Below are 18,793 nucleotides of genomic sequence, written 5' to 3' on the forward strand. Positions count from 1 at the left end.
CTGCTGAATGTGATCAGTTTGAGCAGTTAAGGTCTTATGATTCCTCGTCATGCAGTTCAATGATAAAAATTACTATTTCAAATATTTTAGTGAAGGAAAAGGAGGATGCACATGCTGATCCAGAAATACAACCTATGAAGGAAGATGATGGAACATTTGGTGAATACAGGTGAGCAACTGATGTGGTTTGTCATGTTCACTGTTCATATCGCACTTGTACTATATATAATATGACACTTATTAATTCAAAACTAACTTTTTTTCCATGTTGACAAAGATTCTGTATCCAGTGTTGTATAGAGCTATAGATAGCATTTCAGCCACACGATTAGAAAAAAAATTGAACATCCAAGCTTAGAATAAGCCATTCACTAATCAAGGTGAAATCCGGATTCAAACACGATTGTCTTAAAGTGAGGAATCTTTATTTACAAACCCATTGTTCAGATAGTTAAAATACCAGATGCAGTGCCTTTTCAGTTAGGGCACATTTAGCATCATGGTTTTTAAAAAAATAAATTTCTAATTGAAGCCCCATAAAGACAATCTTGTGTTACATTGACTGGAAAACAAATGCATATAAAATGGCTGCCAGTACTAACACCTAATCCAGTAACAAGGAAGTGATGTTATTCACAGTGGTGAAGGAATATCCTACAAGAAAAAACAAATCTTCCTTTCATGTATTTCAGTACAAGATACGTAGCAGCTTCAAAGCATGCGACACAGCTCTTATTCCTGACTCTCTATTGTAAATGTAGTCTAGCTGAATCTCCTGGCATCACAAAAAGCATGCCTTGGCAAGTCTGGTCATGTAACAGTTATGAGTATAACTTATTAAATAAGCAGCATTTTATTTGTTGGTTTTTTATTAGTACAGGAAATAATATTATTTTCTAATTATGTCAATACCATTATATTTTACATGGGTGTTATAACAGCCTTTACAGGGCATTCCTGTGTCAAAAGCATTGTAAAAGCTCTTTCTTATTTTGAAGATGTGACAATTACAAACATACATAGAAAAATCAGTTTTTTCAAGAAGGATCCACTCTGTTGCCATAGTTTCTTCATATAGGGAAATGTGCATCTTGATCTGACTGGAAAAGATTTACAGTTCTGAATGCCAAAGAGCAGTTTCTGTTTATTCTTCCCTGATTTTAAAAAAACCCACAATACTCTGATTTTAGGTTAATGAGTTCAGAATAGTATTTTATTACAGCATGAAGTACATGTGGATTAATTAAATTCAGCTGGTAAAAAGGGAAATGTGATGCAATGTTTGGAAGCAGATGTAAAGAAGTACTGTATAAGTTTTCCTAGGCAGACCACTTTGCATTCTCCTTTATCGCTCCTCTAGTTTTCGATACTTGGAACTTTCAACAGCAGAAACTGACCTTCATATAGAATTGTACATTGATGTGACCTCAATACATGTTTTCTCAGGCCTAGAATAAGACTACTCAAGTCTGCTTTCATGTGTGAGCTGTAACAAGATTTGAATTTATGTCTCCATATTTAAGTGGCTTGAGTTAATCTATAGAATCATCTAGTGCTTTATGAAATTATTTTATAATGCATTTATGCACCTTATGTCTGGTGAATATGGACAGATGCATGCCAAGTTTTCAGACTTGTTCACATGAAAGAGCTCATCCTATTTACCATGTAAAAACTCCTTTCTACAATGTATTTCTGTGTAATTAGTCTATATTGGGCTTTCCTCTTTTTTCCTTAGAGACAGGGTGGCAGCAGCAACCAGTCAGATTACAGAAGATATCTTGGCACCCTCTCTGCAGCCCAGCATCACTGCAGTCACTCAGTTCCCAGTTTGCCTGCCTCACATGGCACTGGCCATGATGCAGTGCTCCTTTGAGGAAAAAGGGTATAGGGTTTCCCTTGAAAGAAAAAGTAATTTTTGAAACATCTAGGAATTCGAGTATTTTGAACTTTTTTCATCACTTCAGGTCCATGTCTGCTTGGACAGGAAAGAAACTGGACAAGGAAAAGAAAAGAAAAGGTAGCTGTGCCAATTCTCCTGAAGCAGACCCTGTCTTTACCAAAGCAAAGTCTGTGAGATCTGACAGATCCAGCTTCTTCAGAAGGTCAGGGGATCAATACTCCAGCACCAGATCAGAGACCTCCTACACCAGGAGGAAGGCTAGGCAGTCTTCAGAGCTTACAAGGGTTAGTTCTGTTTCTGCTTCCCTCTGCCAAGAGGAAAAAAGGTCAGACGAATGGAAGTACAGGCATGGCTCTAGACATCATGCTTCTGAGCAACAGATAATGGGGTCGGAGGAGGGCTCAGATTCTCAGGCAGGACATCCATCCCCTTTCCAGCAACCCCTCAGCTGCAACTCAATTCATGGCTCATTGGCAAGGCAGCATTCTCCTCTCCAGCACTGGTTCAGCCAGACCCCAGACTACAGCTCAGATTCAGAAGACACTCAGAACTCCTACCACAGGAAGGTAAGACCTTCTACTACTACTCACTTCTCTGAATCTGAAAAGAATTCACTAATGAAATCTGTAATTTTGCCTGAGCTAGCTACTGTCTTAAAGGATGCTTTGACAGCAGCCAGACAAAGTATAACTTCTGTGGCACAGGCAAGGTCCCATTCAGTAAAGCATCCCAGGGTACCAGTTACAGAAGTTCCAGTGGTTCCTCTAGAAGCAACTGGGAGCAGTTCCCAAACTTTTGAGTCTGACCATATGGACAGTTTAAAAGACCAAACAGCTCCTGGGAAAGAGAAATCTGAGGCTGACAAGGCCTTGGAGGTTGAGTCATCCCCTGACGATGGGGAGGTGTCATCTGAGTCCCCTGCAGAAGACCAAGAAGGACCAGATCCTCTGCGTAAGTTTGACAAGGAGAATCAGAATTATCTGTTCAAGCACATAAAGAGAGTGTTAATGTTAAAATCTTCCAAATCTGAATGTGCTTCAGAAGAACTGCCTGTCCGCTCTGAACAAGGCAAGGTAGATAATGCACTTCCTATCCATTCAGCACTGGAAGATCTTGTTTGTAGGATTTGGGGTAATCCTGAGGCAAAGCATGAAGCCCCGGCAATCCTGCGTAAGCTCTATCCTCTTCCAGTGGATAAAGCTGCTTTGTGGGGGACCTTGCCTCAGGTAGACAGGGCATTGATTACTGGTGATTCTGTACTGTCAGTGCCTGCTAATATGGATGCTGTCCCTAAAGATCCTACTGATAGAAAGGTTGAGGAAGCAATTAAAAGATCTTTCAAGCTAGTTGCAGCCCAGCTTGGAGTATCTATCTACTGCGCTTATGCTTCTAGAGCGTTACTAATATGGCTGGAGGAAGAACGAGCCAGAGTGAAAAAGAAATGGGTCCCATCTGGTACCATGCAGAGGAAACGCAGGCTATGTAAAATTGCAGCTAATTTTATCCATGATGCAGCTGAGGATTCTCTGAGACTCACCATTAAAAATATGGCTTGCCTTTCTGTAGCCTGGAGAGCTATATGGCTGCGTCCTTGGACCTCATCGCTAGATCTAAAACATAAACTGCTGTCTTTACCATACACAGGCGGCAAGCTATTTGGTGAATCCTTGGTCCAGATCATGAAGGATTTTTCAGAACACAAACACTCCTTACGTCAGCTGAAAAAAAAGAATTCTATTGGAAACACTTCATGTTCTTATCCTCACAAGTGTCTGACCTCCTTTCGTTCTCCTCCAAAGTTTAAAGGAGGGAAGGGAAAGTATAAGGTCTCACAATCATTTCATGCCAAGTATGAAAGGACATCTCACTTTCAGAGAGACACCAGACCATCAAGAGGAACTTTCTAAGAACATAGACTTGCTTCCTCCTTTCTCAGGAACTAGGAAGAGTGAAAGACTTGGAAATTTATACTGAATAGACTTCAGTATTTCTGGACAAGTAAGCCGAATGCTTGGAAAATTAGTTGTTTCAAAATAAGATTTAAATTATTAAATTACTTAAATCTGAATGACTAATTAAGATCTTCTAGAGTTGTCATAGCTCTCAGTTTTAGGGGAGGTTTTTGTCACATTAGATTTCTAGGCTTCCCGGTATTCTTGGGATGGCTTGGACTTGTTTGAAGTTTTGCTCTTTTCAACTTCATCTGAGAGCATACTTTCTGCAGAACTCACCAACATCGGATTTTCCTGCCATATCGATCTAAAGAAGGAAATAATACTTTAGGAAACGCGTGTTTTGGGAACCACAGAATGACTGGGTACACTGTGTTCCTGTGACTGGAGGCATACCTGCACCTTTACATAATAAGGGAAAACAGTGCCTCTGTAGCAAACTGATTGCACTGCAATCCCAGTGGTTTCCTGAGTTGTAGAAGACTGCGGTAGTAAATTGTGGACAGTCAATGCTTACACCAAGAAACTTCAAGAAATACAAGAAGTACCACAAATGTATATTTAAATTAAAGACTATCTAGAGCTCCTGTTCAAGTCAGCGTAGGTGTATAAATCAGCCTAAATTTCCATCCTGGGCCTTAAATCCAGAGAAATTAAGAAGTTATGGCATCTACAGACCTGTGGATTCATGGGTAGGGAGAGACTGCAAGCATGCATTTCTTAGTCAACTGCACAGGAAGTATGAAAGTCTAGCGTCTCCTTGCAGCCTGCAAAATGTTCTTAGGAAGGTCAAACAGGACAAGGCAACTACAGTAGTAGGACTACTAGTGTGGCAACACAGAATGTTTACACATTTTTTGAATTATTTTGCCTCTTCAACATTTTGACACACACGATATTTTTCCTAGAAATTCTTGCATATGCCATGAGAGACTTTCTGGAAACAATTGGTGGACAATATTGAAATTGCTATTTTTGTTACTCTTCCTTCTTGTTCTGGGTTGATTAACAATGAGAATATAGTTTGTAACTACAGTAGTATTTTTTTCTCTTGCAGTTATTAGAGTTTTATTGCAGCTTAGGTGTCTTTCCAAGGGGACCTAACAATGATTTGTGCCTCAGCACTGTAATTCTAAGCTCAGTCCCTTCTAGTGCAAGTGATTATGTCAATGGACTGCCTGAAGAATTCTTGTCTCTGAATAGTCCAACTGGATTTGGCAGTGGGCTTATTGTGTCCTCATTTACGCACACATGCTTTCTTTGATGGTTCTTATTTTAATTCTTGAACATCTGTGTCACTACTTTTTAAGTCAGTGCTTTGATTTCCCTTTGTGTATTTTCCACCAGAAATAGAAAAGGTGGAAAGTTTGATTGAATTTCTCTCAAGCAGATTTTTCTTTAAAATTTTCAGTAGGAGTGAGTCAGGTTCTTCAACTAACAATTTTCAACACATTGCCATTTAAAGCCAGAGCTTAATCTCCCGGTTTTTCCAGCTTCTGCCAGGGTTGAAGATCGAGTATTACAGAGGTGCTAAAGAAAAGCTACTCAGAAAACAAATATAGATATGCTTATGTTTTAGCTAGATTAGAAATAGTAAAATGTTTTGAAGTCTGGATTGATACAGGTGCATAAACGTATGGGGAAAGCATTTTTCATCTGCACAGTCCTGTCAATGTAGGAGCAGAGCAGAAATCTGTTAGGTATTGGGGCTGAGGTTCTCCTGGAGCGTGCAGGGAAGCCATAGTGCATGGTACTTCTGTGGCTTTACGTGACTGCTTATACTTAAACATTTCTGGGCTGTTGACCTGAGAGCACAGAAAAAGGAATTTACTGCCAACAGTTTTCATCTTCTGCATCCTCTTTATGTGTCCAATAGCCCAGAATGCTTTACCCATTTTGTTTGTTTTATGTTGCCTTTCATCTGACAGTTGTGTTATAAGGAAAAGTAGTATATTGCTAACCATATATTGAGTCTTTTTGCATGTCCATGAATGTGGCAAAGTTTAGTGGGAACTAGTTGCCTGCTGGACTGTAGAGGCATCGTTAAACTGTCTTCCCCATTCTGACTGGTTGCTGCATGTACCCATATCTAAGGAAGAAAAATTGAAAAGTTGAAAGAAGAAAGGACATTTCAAGGTACATATTTCTTTCAATAACTGATGAGCTTGTGAAATGGAAGTACTTTTTTCACAAAAATAAGTTTGTACTTTGCACTTACACATGTTATTGTCACCTCCGTACTTCTTTATATCTCTTAATCATTACCTGCAAGTTTGCTATGTGTTTCATAAAACTAGGAAGAAAAAGAAACATGTATTCATATATTAGCAATTGTTTATGAAAAATATTTAAATCATGCTTTTAGAGTATGCTTTAATATTAAACTGTTCTTACTAAAAGGGCAAGAAATGTGTGTGGTATATTTCAGTATTTATTAAAATGCCTGGTACATATCAGTCTTCACTGAGCAACTTTCATCCCTAAAAAACTACTAGTATGGAATTTATCTGTAAGACAACAAATAGTAAAAGTATCTCTAGACTTAATTTTCATGGCTGTCTGATCTAAATATAAAATTCATACCTGTTCTCACCTCTTGTTTTGTACCCTCCCAGTACTTACTGTCTTTAATTGTATGCACTGCACACATGACACATTTCAAAAACTTCTTCAGTTTTCTACTGTAATTTTAGACAACCTGATTCATACTTTATTTTTCATTTCAAGATACTACAGTAGGTTAGTATAAAAGACAGCAAGCAAAATCACAAACAAAAACTAAAATAAATTATGATCTATCTTGGTTGCATTTTGGAATAGTTTAATGAACAACTGTAAGCAAGTTTAGCAAATCTTGCAGATACTGTATCAAAATTTATAGCTTTAACATGTTCTTTTCAATGTAGTAGTATATATTCTACAGCCTAAAGTGTTCTGTAGCTCTTTGGGCATCCATATTCATAATGCAATTCAGTGGCTTTTGCTGTTTGCTTCTTGGTGGCAAACAGAAAATACATTCATTTCCCCAGAGCACCAGGGTCCCTTCTCTGTTTTGCACCCACAGGGTTACAAAAGCACTGTCCAAAACATTGATGTCTTCACTTTTTTCTCTCTCTCCTGCTTGTTGTTTTGCTTTTTATTCCTCAATTTTTTTCCCCTTCCACTCAAAACATTGTATTCACCTAATACAAGAGTTTTGATAAAGAATAAGTGGTACCATGGCCTTTATTTCCTTTCCCTGAACAAGGAGTGGAAAGGTCCCTGGATAATCCCACTTCTTCTTCCACTGCCAGAGTCTTGGCAGAACTTCTTTCTGGACTTTTATAGTGCTGTGGTGGGTTGAGCCTGGCTGGAGGCCAGGTGCCCACCAGAGCCGCTCTCTCACTCCCCTCACTCACCAAACAGGGGAGAAAAGGCACAACGAAATGCTTGTAGGTGGAGATAAGGACAGGGAGAAATCACTCACTAATTATCGTCACGAGCAAAACAGACCGAACTTAGAGAGGGAATTCATCTAATTTAATACTAAGCAAAACAGAGTAGAGGAATGAGAAAATAAAATCAGCTCTTAAAACACCTCCCCCCACCCCTCCCATCTTCCCGGGCTCAACTTCACTCCCGGCTTCAACCTTCCCCCCCTCAGCGGCACAGGGGGACGGGGAGTGGGGGTTACGGTCAGTTCATCTCACGGTGTTTCTGCCGCTTCTTCATCCTCAGGGGGAGGACTCCTCTCATCGTTCCCCTGCTCCAGCATGGAGTCCCTCTCATGGGGTGCAGACCTTCAGGAGCAAACTGCTCCAGCGTGGGGTCCCCCACGGGGTCACAAGTCCTGCCAGCAAACCTGCCCTGGCGTGGGCTCCCCTCTCCACGGGTCCACCGGTCCGACCTGGAACTTGCTCCAGTGTGGGCTTCCCACGGGCCACAGCCTCCTTCAGGTGCCTCCACCTGCTCCGGCGTGGGGTCCTCCACGGGCTGCAGGTGGAATCTCTACACCCCCTCATCCTTCCTCCATGGGCTGCAGGGGGACAGCCTGCTTCACCATGGCCTTCACCACGGGCTGCAGGGGGATCTCTGCTCCGGCGCTTGGAGCACCTCCTGCCCCTCCTTCTGCACTGACCTTGGTGTCTGCAGAGTTTCTTACATCTTCTCACTCCTCTCTCTGGCTGCAAAAGCTCTCTCTCTCTAAGTGTTTTTCTTCTTCTTAACTATGTTATCACAGAGGCGCTGACTGGCTTGGCCTTGGCCAGCGGCGGGCCCGTCTTGGAGCCGGCTGGCATTGGCTCTATGAGACACAGGGGGAGCTTCTAGCAGCTTCTCACAGAAGCCACCCCTGTAGCCCCCCCGCCGCCAAAACCCTGCCACACAAACCCAACACAAGTGCAAAAAGGGAGGGAATCCCCAGATTCAGATTTGATTTTTGCATCTGCTGTAACCATGCTTTTACCTCAGTGCCCACCTCTGTGCAGGTACACTCCTGGGTAAATCTGCAGGTTTGTTTGTTTTTAATTATACAGACAGTAGAATCTGCTCACTAAAAAAGTAGAATCCTCACTAAAATACAGAAAAATCACAGACACAGTGCAACCAACTGTGTAAGTGTTTCTTTGTTGTTTGGCTTATAAATAAACTTTGTTTTCAAAAATGCAAACATGAAAACTTTAAGAGCAGAAGTTCCCATACCCAGATTTATCTAAGTTATAAATGAAAATTGAGCTTTATATTGGATTAAACATAAAAATGTGGATATTTTGAATAGAGTGATGGTGTATTATTTATTTAGTGTATATTCCAGCCTAGTGAATTGCACTGGATAGGGTCACATTTTAGAATATTGACCTGTTGAAATATGGTACAAATGCAATTTTAATTTATTTTCATTCCTACATATTACGGCGTAAAGAATTATGAAGCTGCTCATCTACAACTAAATAGCAAACCATATGTGCAAAGTTCTTTACTAAAAGCTGTTACCCAGAAAGCATTAAACACTGCAGGTCCTTCTTCTTTGGGAGTAGGACCTGGTAGTACTTCAAAGTGAGGGTGTGATCTTCATTTGGTTTGTATAATCTGTTGCAATGACTCTGATGCCCTCTCATGAGGGCATTGGAGAAACTGCATTGCATGTGATTTTTAAATCCTCAATTCTATCTGCAACCTTTTAAATATAGGGTCCTTCCAAAATGAGCTCTCTTCACTAATGTCTCTGTAATCTGCTTGTGTTTGCAGTGTTATAAACATTTGCACTTTGCTGCTGGATGCTTGACATTTTGGAGTAGCATTCTTTTAAATGTTACTAGCCTATATGTTTGCAATATCAGTGAGCACAGATCAACAATACGATCTTTATCCTCATGCCATGTACACAGCAATAACTAAAAACAAAGTCAAGACCGATACAGTCAAGTTTAGAGTTTTTGCCTTTGTGTATTTTAAACATGAAGGTGTTCCTGCTTGTTAATAAGATAGGTATTCCTACCACTTCTTCCTTGTGTATGCATAGAAGATTAAAATCTCTGGCATGCTTTTTCTGTAAGTATATGTATATTAGAGGCGTACTTCTTTTAGAACGTGATAACTTGGAGTCTTCCAAAAAAGGGGATGAGATGAGGAGAAGCAGCTTGTTGGAAAATTGGTGTAATGGTTTTCTAGCAATAGTGAAATGTTTCTCAACATTTGTTAGCTAACAATATAATCTGCGTGACCTTGTATGTGCTATATATATGTGGTTTCTCTGGGTGTTCAAAGATATTCCTTAGGAAGAAAAATAGAAAATATAATTATTGGAAGAACTAAGGTATTTGATTTTAGGAATTACACAGGTAAAATAATTTGCTGAATATATATTCAGCCTAATATTGTGGATATTGTAAATATATTTTTATTTCCTTGGTATTCTATACTTGTTTCTTTATGTTTTCCACAAGTGCGGAGTCTTTAAATAAAAAACAAATCACTTACTCTTTTGTACCCTATATGCAAAGAAAGTCACATGTTCTGCTTAAGATAAGGTAAATAATTGCACTCAAAAGTGCAGCTGGCAATAGTGGGTTTTAATTGGAAATGCTTTAGAGCTGCTGCTGAAATCTTCATCTGGAAACTGAAGTGCAGTGTAAAGTAGTCTGAAAAGAGCCCAACTGCATCTATTTCATGAAACACAAGCTTACCACAGCTGCAGATTCATTTGGGGATGATGCTGGTGGTGCTGCAGCTTTTCCAGTGACAGGGGAAAGCCCACAGTACTTTCACACAGGGATCTGTCCTCCCTGCCTTTCTTTCCTTTCCTTTTCTGTTGTCCTCCAAATCACCATCATCATTGTCAGAACATGTTATCACTTATGGATTAGGATAAGGAGACCAATCTGATAAGTAATGACAAAAACTAAGCATGCTCTTAACTGCTCAACAGACAGTATCTACTGTAAGCTAAATTGTTGCTTTGCCTGTATAGAGTAAATGTTTTAGCAATTTTAAGAGCAAATTATTATTGATAAAATACTGATCACTATCAGGATATGGACTTTGCTTTTCTTCTTAGGCTATTTTCATTTGTTTCTTCTGCACCCTTTTAATGGAATATGTAGGTCTCTTGAAAGGTAAGGTTGAAAATTGCAAGTCTGGCCTGCATTATGTAACAAATTATTTGAAATGCAGCACTTTTATTTTCTTTATACTAGTAAAGAAAATCAGTATATTTCATTTAACCAAATTCATTCTTCATTCATGTTCAAGGAGTCAAAGAAATTAAGTTTAACAGACTAACTTTACAGCACATCATAAGCTTGTTACTTTGGAGAACAAATAAACTATTTTTTTTATAACTTTACAACCCACTTTTTAATGCTTGCAGTTGCATCTAAATTCCTTCCAAGCCAAAGGCACAAGTCTTATCATTGAAAAGTCGTGCACGATGGGGGGGGGGAAAGAAAGAAACCACAAAACCCCTTCCCTCCACTGAAGACATTCTCTGTTTAAACCATTCCTACACCATGTATTCATGTCAACTGCATCATATTGATCTGTCTCTACAATGTGATGTGGGTTTACTAAAGGATTATAGGTCTGCACACGTGCTTTTTGTAAACTCTGCATGCATGGCTGATTTTGTCTTAATATATAATACATCAGTTAATTCCTTTTGTTTGTTTGTTTGTGTCTCCAGTGATGCGGAGGACCATAAACCTCTAAAAAAAGGAAGCCGGACACCTTCAGACAGAACTGTGAAAAAAGAAGACAGTGATGATAGTTTAGTCGACTATGGAGAAGGTGTCAATGGTCAGTTCAATGAGGATGGCTCCTTTATTGGACAATATAGTGGTAAAAAAGAGAAAGAACCTGCCGAAGGAAATGAAAGCTCTGAGGCTCCTTCTCCTGTAAATGCCATGAATTCATTTGTGTAACCACAGAACTTGATCCCCTTGTATCTTCAGTTTGTTTAAAGCACTTGTGCATCCTCCTTCTCATACTATGAACATGCAGGTAACGGAGCTCCTCACCGCAAGATGTTTATGCTATGAGAATATGCAGGTCAATACAATTATACAGCATAATGACACATTAAGTGGTATGTTAGTATGAATCAAAATACAAAATTCAAATTTTTTTCAAAACTTGGGTATTTTTACTTTTTTTTTTTTAGAAGGAACTGACACAAACAATAACAGCGACTTATAATTTTGTTTCCTGTTGAAAATACAGTATAATGCATGGAAGAAAACTGCTACACAATTCACAGATAATCTCGTGTACACTATAAAAACATGGTTTGACAATTTGTTATGCAGTCCTCAGCTGAATCCCTGGGTATGAATTCCGTTTTCATTGTCGGAGTGTTATAGTAGTATTATATAGAACTTCAATGTCTTTGTGGACATTGTTGTGAAATTGGTGACTTAATGTCTAGCTATCATATGTCTTTTTGCAAGACAGTTAGGAACAGTATGTACAGTATATAATTGCTAAATGATTTAAGTATGACACTTGCATTTGCTGATGCTTAATGAGACCCTGTTATCTGCTCTTTGCTCCTATTACTTTATAGCCTTTTTAATCTATCAAGTATTACAGCAGTACAGTGTTCTATTTTTACATCAAAACACATTGGATTGATTTTAGGGCATAAAAGATACGCATTGCAATGCATTTTGGAATTTGTACAGTCACTGAAAGAAAAACTTTAAAATGAGATAAAATATTCCAGAAAACACAGGGCAAAATACATTCAGTGCCTTTATACAATATGCATTCCATAATGCACTGTACTACTAAATCAGTTGGTGCAGTAAACTGTGATTAGCGGACTACTATCATTGCCAAATAAAGTAAAAATGTGAAGAACAAAAAAAGTGTTATGAAACTGTTGTGCTAAAAATGGAAGGTTTTAAATATTTTAAATTAAAGAAGAGTATGATTTTTTTTCCTTTAAAAAGAAAATAAATGCTTTCTAGGCAGTTACAGCACAACATGTTTTCATGGCCTTAGAAGAATTAAAAAAAAAGAAAACAAAACACAACCAGAATTAAATTATTTACTAACACAGCAAGGTATAAGCTCTTGTAAAATAAATTGTTAAAAAACCAAGCCAGCCGACTACACCAGCGATAACGCATTTCCCTCTGTGTCCCGGCCTGATCAGCGTGGCAGCTTTGTAATTACCTACACCCTGAAGCAGTATGGGGGTTACCGCTAGGAACCACAGAATTCAATCTGACAAGTGCTAATATGGTTTAGTGGTAAAGGATTACCATTATTGGTGACAAAATTATTTTCTCACATACTATATCAATCAAATGTTTACCTCCAAATATAAATTTTTATAACAACCTATGGTTGAAGGAATGCTCAGTTTCATTTGCCAATAAATTGGTTTTTCATAACTTGCATCAAGTTTAATTTTAAGTAAGCTTTTTATATGTAGATATTTTGTTGAATTTGTAAATACACTTAAAGCGTAGATGCTATATGCTTCTAGGTGTTACAGACAAATAAAACAAGAAAGCTTATGTTGTACTGTGTAAGAAGTACTATAGCCAATGGTGTGCATGGTATTTTAAAGCATCTACTTAATTATTTTTTTTTTTTTGCTGTGAAAACGAAATAGTGAACTGTTCTGCTTATTTACTGCAGATTCCTAATTGAGCCATTCAGAGCTTTTGCCAGTGCATTACACTAGACCGTAGTACACCTCGCAGCTTTCGTGTATATATTGTAGGTAAAGCACAACTGAAGTAATCACAAATGTAAGCTAGCTGTAATAAACTTCTTTCGCACCTTTGAGCTTTCCATTGATCAGTTTTCTTAATGGGAACCGAAATAAGAACAGAATTATACAAACATTGATTACAAAGCACAAAGAGAACATTTCTTAATAGGATTTGCCAATGGTTTTGGTAAAAGAGAAATATAATTTTACTCTTATTTAATTGTAGATGCTGAATTATCTGTGCATGTGGGGGTAAACATACAGGCTCACTTCTGTAATAGTGCAACAGATTTTGTATTAAAAATAAATGTGGTTTTAAAATTTCACTGTTTGTTCTGTTTACACTAGCAGTAAAAATCGCAACCGATTCACCGTGTAATTAAGAATTCAAAGTGGAAGAAAGCTTGAAACAACTCTGGCAGAAGCTGTTCCCATGATGTTACAGGACTTTATGTACTGCAACCAAATCGGTTACAGAAAATTGCATAATTTTACATGCTACCATTAAAAAAAATGTGAATTTGTCTGACCAATTCCCGTTGAAATCTCCTGCTATTTACATTTTACTTCCCTGGATGCTTTATTTAGTTATATTTCTGCAAAGAAAAAAACTGAAACAGTCACGTTCCATACCTGCAAGAGTGAATAAGAGAAAATAAGAATGTTTATTCAAAATTAGGGGCCCTCAGATAGGATCGCAAATCAGGATTTTGTGTCCTAAAGGAATTGTCTGATGTACAAAATTGTGGGCACTTGTTTTTATACAGTACATGAAGTGAGGGAATTCTAAATAACATCTTTTACAGTCCACAAAATCCATTGCAATGCTCTTTTCCTATCTTGTCTATTCTGTTTATGAATGGAAACAGACTGGGCGGGAGGGCAGCTGCTCTGCAGAGACGACTGCAGGAGAGCCCTGGATTCCCAGAGATACAGATGCTTCAGGAGATACATCAGAAAGTTGATGTTTGCCCGTGATGCTTGAAAGAGGGATTTTATCGCTAACTCAGAAGCCCTTCTGTTAGCCCTCCGAGCCACCTGTGTGCAATTTGGAAACCCCTGGCTATTCCAGCTTCTATCATCTGCAGAGTCTCTGTTCTGGCACCTTCAGATATTGGGCTGCCTGTTTTTCTGTACAGGTACCTGTTGATTTTTCCAGCACTGTGCATTGACTGGGAGGTATGAAACACAGCTGTTTCTGTTTTGATTAAAGAATAATTCCTGAAAAGAGGGGTCCGAGTTCCCTAGGCTTTGTTGGGACAAAAGATTTCGTACGATAACCATTTTTGGAGATACACGTACGTTCTTTGTGCATGTTCCCCAAAGTGTACTAATACATATAGTTGCTAAATTTTCCTTTTAGTGATATACCTTTGCTTTTGGTTTTATTCTCACTGAAGTGATTGTATAAATCTGGAGGGAATTAAAGAGGATACCCCAACAGTAATTTTTCTTGTAATCTTCTATTCTCGCATTGTTCCTAGGAAAATACAGTTTCCTTGTGGCTCCACATAGTAGAGGCAAAGTGGCGAAAGATTTGGGAACGAAATTCTCTTCATATGCTGTCTGGCCCATTTTAAGACAGAACCTATAGAAATAATATATGGAGAAATATTGTCTACAGTATGGAAGTGTTTTCTTCTCTGAAAGAAGAATTAGGCAGAAAAGCAGGAAGAGGATGACATTTCAGTAATTTTTGTGTTTCTGTCCCCCTCCCTATCTGTCTTCCCCCTCCTACTGCCTTAGGAAAGAACACTTCAGAGGGCTGGCAGAAGCAGCAAACTGGTGTCATGGGAAGACAGAAATCACTGAATGTGCTACTTGTAGGAATCTACCCCCAAATGATGCCCCCCCAGGGTGCAAATAAATCCAGCTGGCCATGATTGTAAATCTCTGAAGTGATCTCTTGCTGCTCTTTGTACACATGAAGCAGAAACTTTAGACCAGACTGTCAGGATAAATACATGTCAACAGGACTTTGACAGACAGTAGATGTGATCCATCGTGACTGTAAGCAAGGAGGAACATTGTGATCCTTGTGATCTCACGACTTTTGGCAACAAAAATACACACAAAGTTCCTTACTGTGCTCACGTGTAGGTGAGCTGATAAAAAATTCAGATCATGTTTAATAACTGAAAGATGGATCCTTCGCGTGGGTTTGGAGAAGTTTGTCCACCTGTGAGTTTGGGAGCACTGGCTTTGTCCTCTGGGGAAACCCCGCAGGATAAAATGGAAGCCGGGTTGCAGATGTTACAACCTGGAGAGTGAGGCCGGGCAGGAGATGGCTCCCGTCACTGGGAGCCGGCCAGCCTTGTGACCCGTTCTGTCTTACCCCGAGGTAGTAAGTTTAGAAGATAGTGTGGTTTCCCTGTCAGCTGAAAAAAACATGGGATCATGTCAAAATCTAAGCCACTACTGTAAATTGAATTTAATTCTGCTTGGCTTTCCATTACAATTTGGATATAAATGAAGAGGAGGGAAAATACCCAGTCCCCGGCCTGCCATGTTGTACAAAGCTGCGTGCGCAGGGTTTCAGACCTGAGCCTTCGGACGGGGAAACTCCTGACAATCTAATCTGGTGCCTGACTGCTTCAAAATTTTGCTAGGTCTTATGCTAAGGAATGTTAAGGAATGAGCTACATTTACCTCTGATAATAAACTATACTTGATAAGTATCTCCCAGGGGGTGCAGCCCTATTTCCCAGGCCAGAGGCCTCTGAAGAAGGATGCTTTGATCTGGAAACCCAACATCTTACCTGACAGAGGATGGCTGCCCTCTCCGTACATTGCTCAGCCTTCTGTTTGTGAAGATCTAAAGGGCTTCAAGTCTTCATAGGACTAAAGGGACAAATTAGGTTTTCTAAATGGCAGCATTCAGAATATATTCCAAGTAGATGGTCTGCAACATATGTGCTGTAGCGAGGGGGGCCTTGTGGGCATGCTGGCATGAAAAGTTAGCCTGTCTGGAGCTGTAGGAAGAAGAGGAAGCAAAAAGGAAACTGTTGGGACATTGGAAATGAAAGCACAAAGGTATAACATTTGAGGTTTCTTTTAAAGATTTGAGAAACAGCCAGTAAGATAGCTGGCCTGCAGGGGAAGAGAAGAAAAGCAGCCTATTTTTCCCACATGGGACAGGCAGCGGGAACCCTTGTTAGTCTAGAGCCGCCCAACCCACCACGTGGAGACCAGACTGTCCACTGTTGACAAACGGCATATAATGGAGTAATAGCACATCACTCTCCTTCCAGGGAATTTTACGTTTTGTGGGTTTGCTATTTTTCCAGCTATCGTTTTAAGACTCTTAGAAAGACTTACAAATTTTGAGACTTCTGTCAACTTTAATTGAAAACTGCCAGTAAGTTTGCAGGTTTGGGGTAGGGGAAGTACTTAGATGTATGAACAAATGCCTGAGGCAATTGCTTTAATTTCCTTGCTTTTTCAAGCAAGCTAAAACTATCTTCTGGGAAACAACTGCTTTCTGTAAGTACGGGGCAAGGCTGACTGAAGAGACCCTTTTCCCTTTGCTTTGGCGTTTGACTAGTGTTCTAATAATTTGAGGAAAGGGGGCATGTTCCAAACTGTTGAGATAGGGAAGATATACAACCATAAAACCATTTGGTAATCAAGAACCTACACAGTGAGGACTTCAGACCTGGAATATCAAAATCAATGTTTTTGAAGAGCTTCTTCAGGAAGAAGAATTGAGGAAGACAAAAAAAAACCCAAAAAACCCAACTAATTGAAACAGTTTCTGGCAGTTTCTGGCCAAGTCAGAGGACAAATGAATGGAAAAAAAGCTGATGTGGACTGGAATAGTTTGATTTCCAGTAAGGAGAGGAAAAGTGTCCTTTGCTAGGCCATCTGATGGTCTCTAGACACAAACACCACATAAGGAAGCACTAGAAAACTGGTTACAGTGCCTACAAGTGAATACTTTAGCTTTAATTTTGTAGTGGTCCACAAGCCACAGTTTTTAGGTGTAATTATATAACATGAACAATTAGTGAGCCAATTAGCCAACAAGAACTTTTATTTAGCTGAGATTATTTTTTCTTCCTGGCTGTTTCCTAACCAATGCTTGGTTCCAAATTTTTGCTTTAAGAAAACAGCTTCTGCTGTTCTATTAAAATTAGGCAATGACTATAAACTTTATCAAAAGGGAAGCTTATATTTTTCTAAAACCAACTGTTTGTTTGGGGTTTTTTAAAATGTGAGAGGCAGCTCAGTCTTTAATCATTAGTGCTTAAAAATAACAATTGACCACTAGAGGGAAGTCACAGTTGTTCGTTAGCAGAAGCCTGTGGGAAAACTGCTACCCAAAGCAATTCATCAAAGTTCACATCCCATGTGAATGCATATATATTTTTTTATTTATGTAAAGTATATATAAAATAGTGGCTAATAAGAGTAAGACACAAGTTCATAATGATTTGCTTGTTTTGAAAAAGTCAATAATGCTTGAAAAAGTCAGTAAGCAATAATATTAATGACCTTATTCTAAGTCGCCCACTTGTTATCATAATCATAAATTACAGGGACATTTTGGGCAGAATTGCTGTTTGAAAAGGAAATTGATAAGAACTATGGGACAGGGATGCTTGGTCTGAAATGCAGCAGCCAGCCCTGTCCCAAAGGCGCACGGAAATAGCATTTTTTGGAGGCAGACTCAAAAACCAGCCGAATACCTTGCCAGGGCGTCAGTTCCTGGATCAGTGTTTGTAGGTACCTGCGCTTGGCAGCTGCACAATAATAAAAGTTAAAAGAATGGTGTTGACCTGGTTGGTTTGTAGCCAAAGAGCTCAGCTTTTGTAATTCACGTAAAGCCTCCATCACTCAGAATGGGTTCAAAACAGGGAGGGAGATGTGCTGCTGGCTGCTGAACCTGCGAAACTGGAGGGGACGGGTTCCCGTGATAAACCCAGGAAGTCCAGTCCATTCCATCCTGTGCCGGGTACTTTGCAGGCCAGTAGTTCATCTGGCCGAAGTACCGTACTTGATCTGGGTTTGAATTTGTCAGGATTGCCCTTAATCTCTGTGTCAAAGAAGAAAGGCTTAAGGTCTTGACGCGTGAAGATGGGAATAGCTGTCGCGGAGCAGATTGTGCTCGGGCAGGGCGGGCGTCGCAGCAGTGGGAGCAAAGCTCAGAGCTGTGCCTGGGCTTCTGCCCCCTGCTCTAACGCTCTTCTAAGTCGCTGCTTTTAAACGGTGTCCAGGATGGTTACCACTAGTAACCCTTTCGACTGGGACAGGCAACACATAGCACGTTTTCAGTATCACACCACCAGAAGCCCCGTTGGTCTGAAATGAGATGAAGAAACACTGAATTGATTCGCATTGTCAGAAAGCATCATCTTCAGTGGGACTCTGCCTGCAGGAACCATCTCAGCGCATCACGGCCCATTCATGTGAGGAGGACAGAAGCTCTGCCCTTCGGGATTAGCATCGCATCATCGCTGCGGTAGCAACAAGGGGTGGAAGGGGAAGACATTTGCAGGGTGCACACGGCTTTGTAGCAGGAGACTTGTTGCGTGGATCGAGGCAGTAGACTAAACCAAGAAAACCTAAGGTGTTAAGAAAAGAATAAAAGTTTTCAAAACACTACTTAACAGCTCCAAATGATAGAAAAACCATCATCTATCAGCACCATACAAAATATGCAGGTACAAGATGTTTGAGGTTAGAGATGGGAACGCAGCTACAGGGTAATGATTAGCAACGAAGAAAATCTGGCAAATA

General features: G+C 39.7%; 2 protein-coding genes across 24 annotated transcripts in view; both read left to right on the forward strand.

Annotated features, from left to right (window-relative positions):
• NRCAM (neuronal cell adhesion molecule) overlaps positions 1-13,380 on the forward strand; it is a 165,172-nt gene extending 151,792 nt beyond the window's left edge. For 22 of the 23 annotated variants that reach the window (XM_054809938.1, XM_054810971.1, XM_054811062.1 and 19 more), the window contains 2 exons: positions 91-169; positions 11,015-13,380. In XM_054809938.1, coding sequence (XP_054665913.1) covers positions 91-169; positions 11,015-11,252 — 317 coding nt within the window. In that variant the 3' untranslated portion in view covers positions 11,253-13,380. Of the gene's footprint in view, positions 1-90; positions 170-10,390; positions 10,449-11,014 lie in introns of all 23 variants that reach the window. The other variant, XM_054810890.1, reaches the window with a different exon arrangement.
• LOC129201290 (uncharacterized) lies at positions 1,615-5,987 on the forward strand. Its single transcript, XM_054812442.1, has one exon. It carries the CDS (start codon positions 1,972-1,974, stop codon positions 3,808-3,810), a length of 1,839 nt encoding a protein of 612 aa, XP_054668417.1. The 5' UTR covers positions 1,615-1,971; the 3' UTR covers positions 3,811-5,987.
• Positions 13,381-18,793: the final 5,413 nt, after the last annotated feature.

This window comes from Grus americana, chromosome 1, assembly GCF_028858705.1.
Source record: "Grus americana isolate bGruAme1 chromosome 1, bGruAme1.mat, whole genome shotgun sequence".
NCBI classification, from domain to species: domain Eukaryota; kingdom Metazoa; phylum Chordata; class Aves; order Gruiformes; family Gruidae; genus Grus; species Grus americana.

What these genes read in the sequence shown, in the direction of transcription:
- LOC129201290 (XM_054812442.1), top strand. Translation starts at nt 1,972, where the DNA reads ATGTCTGCTTGGACAGGAAAGAAACTGGACAAGGAAAAGAAAAGAAAA.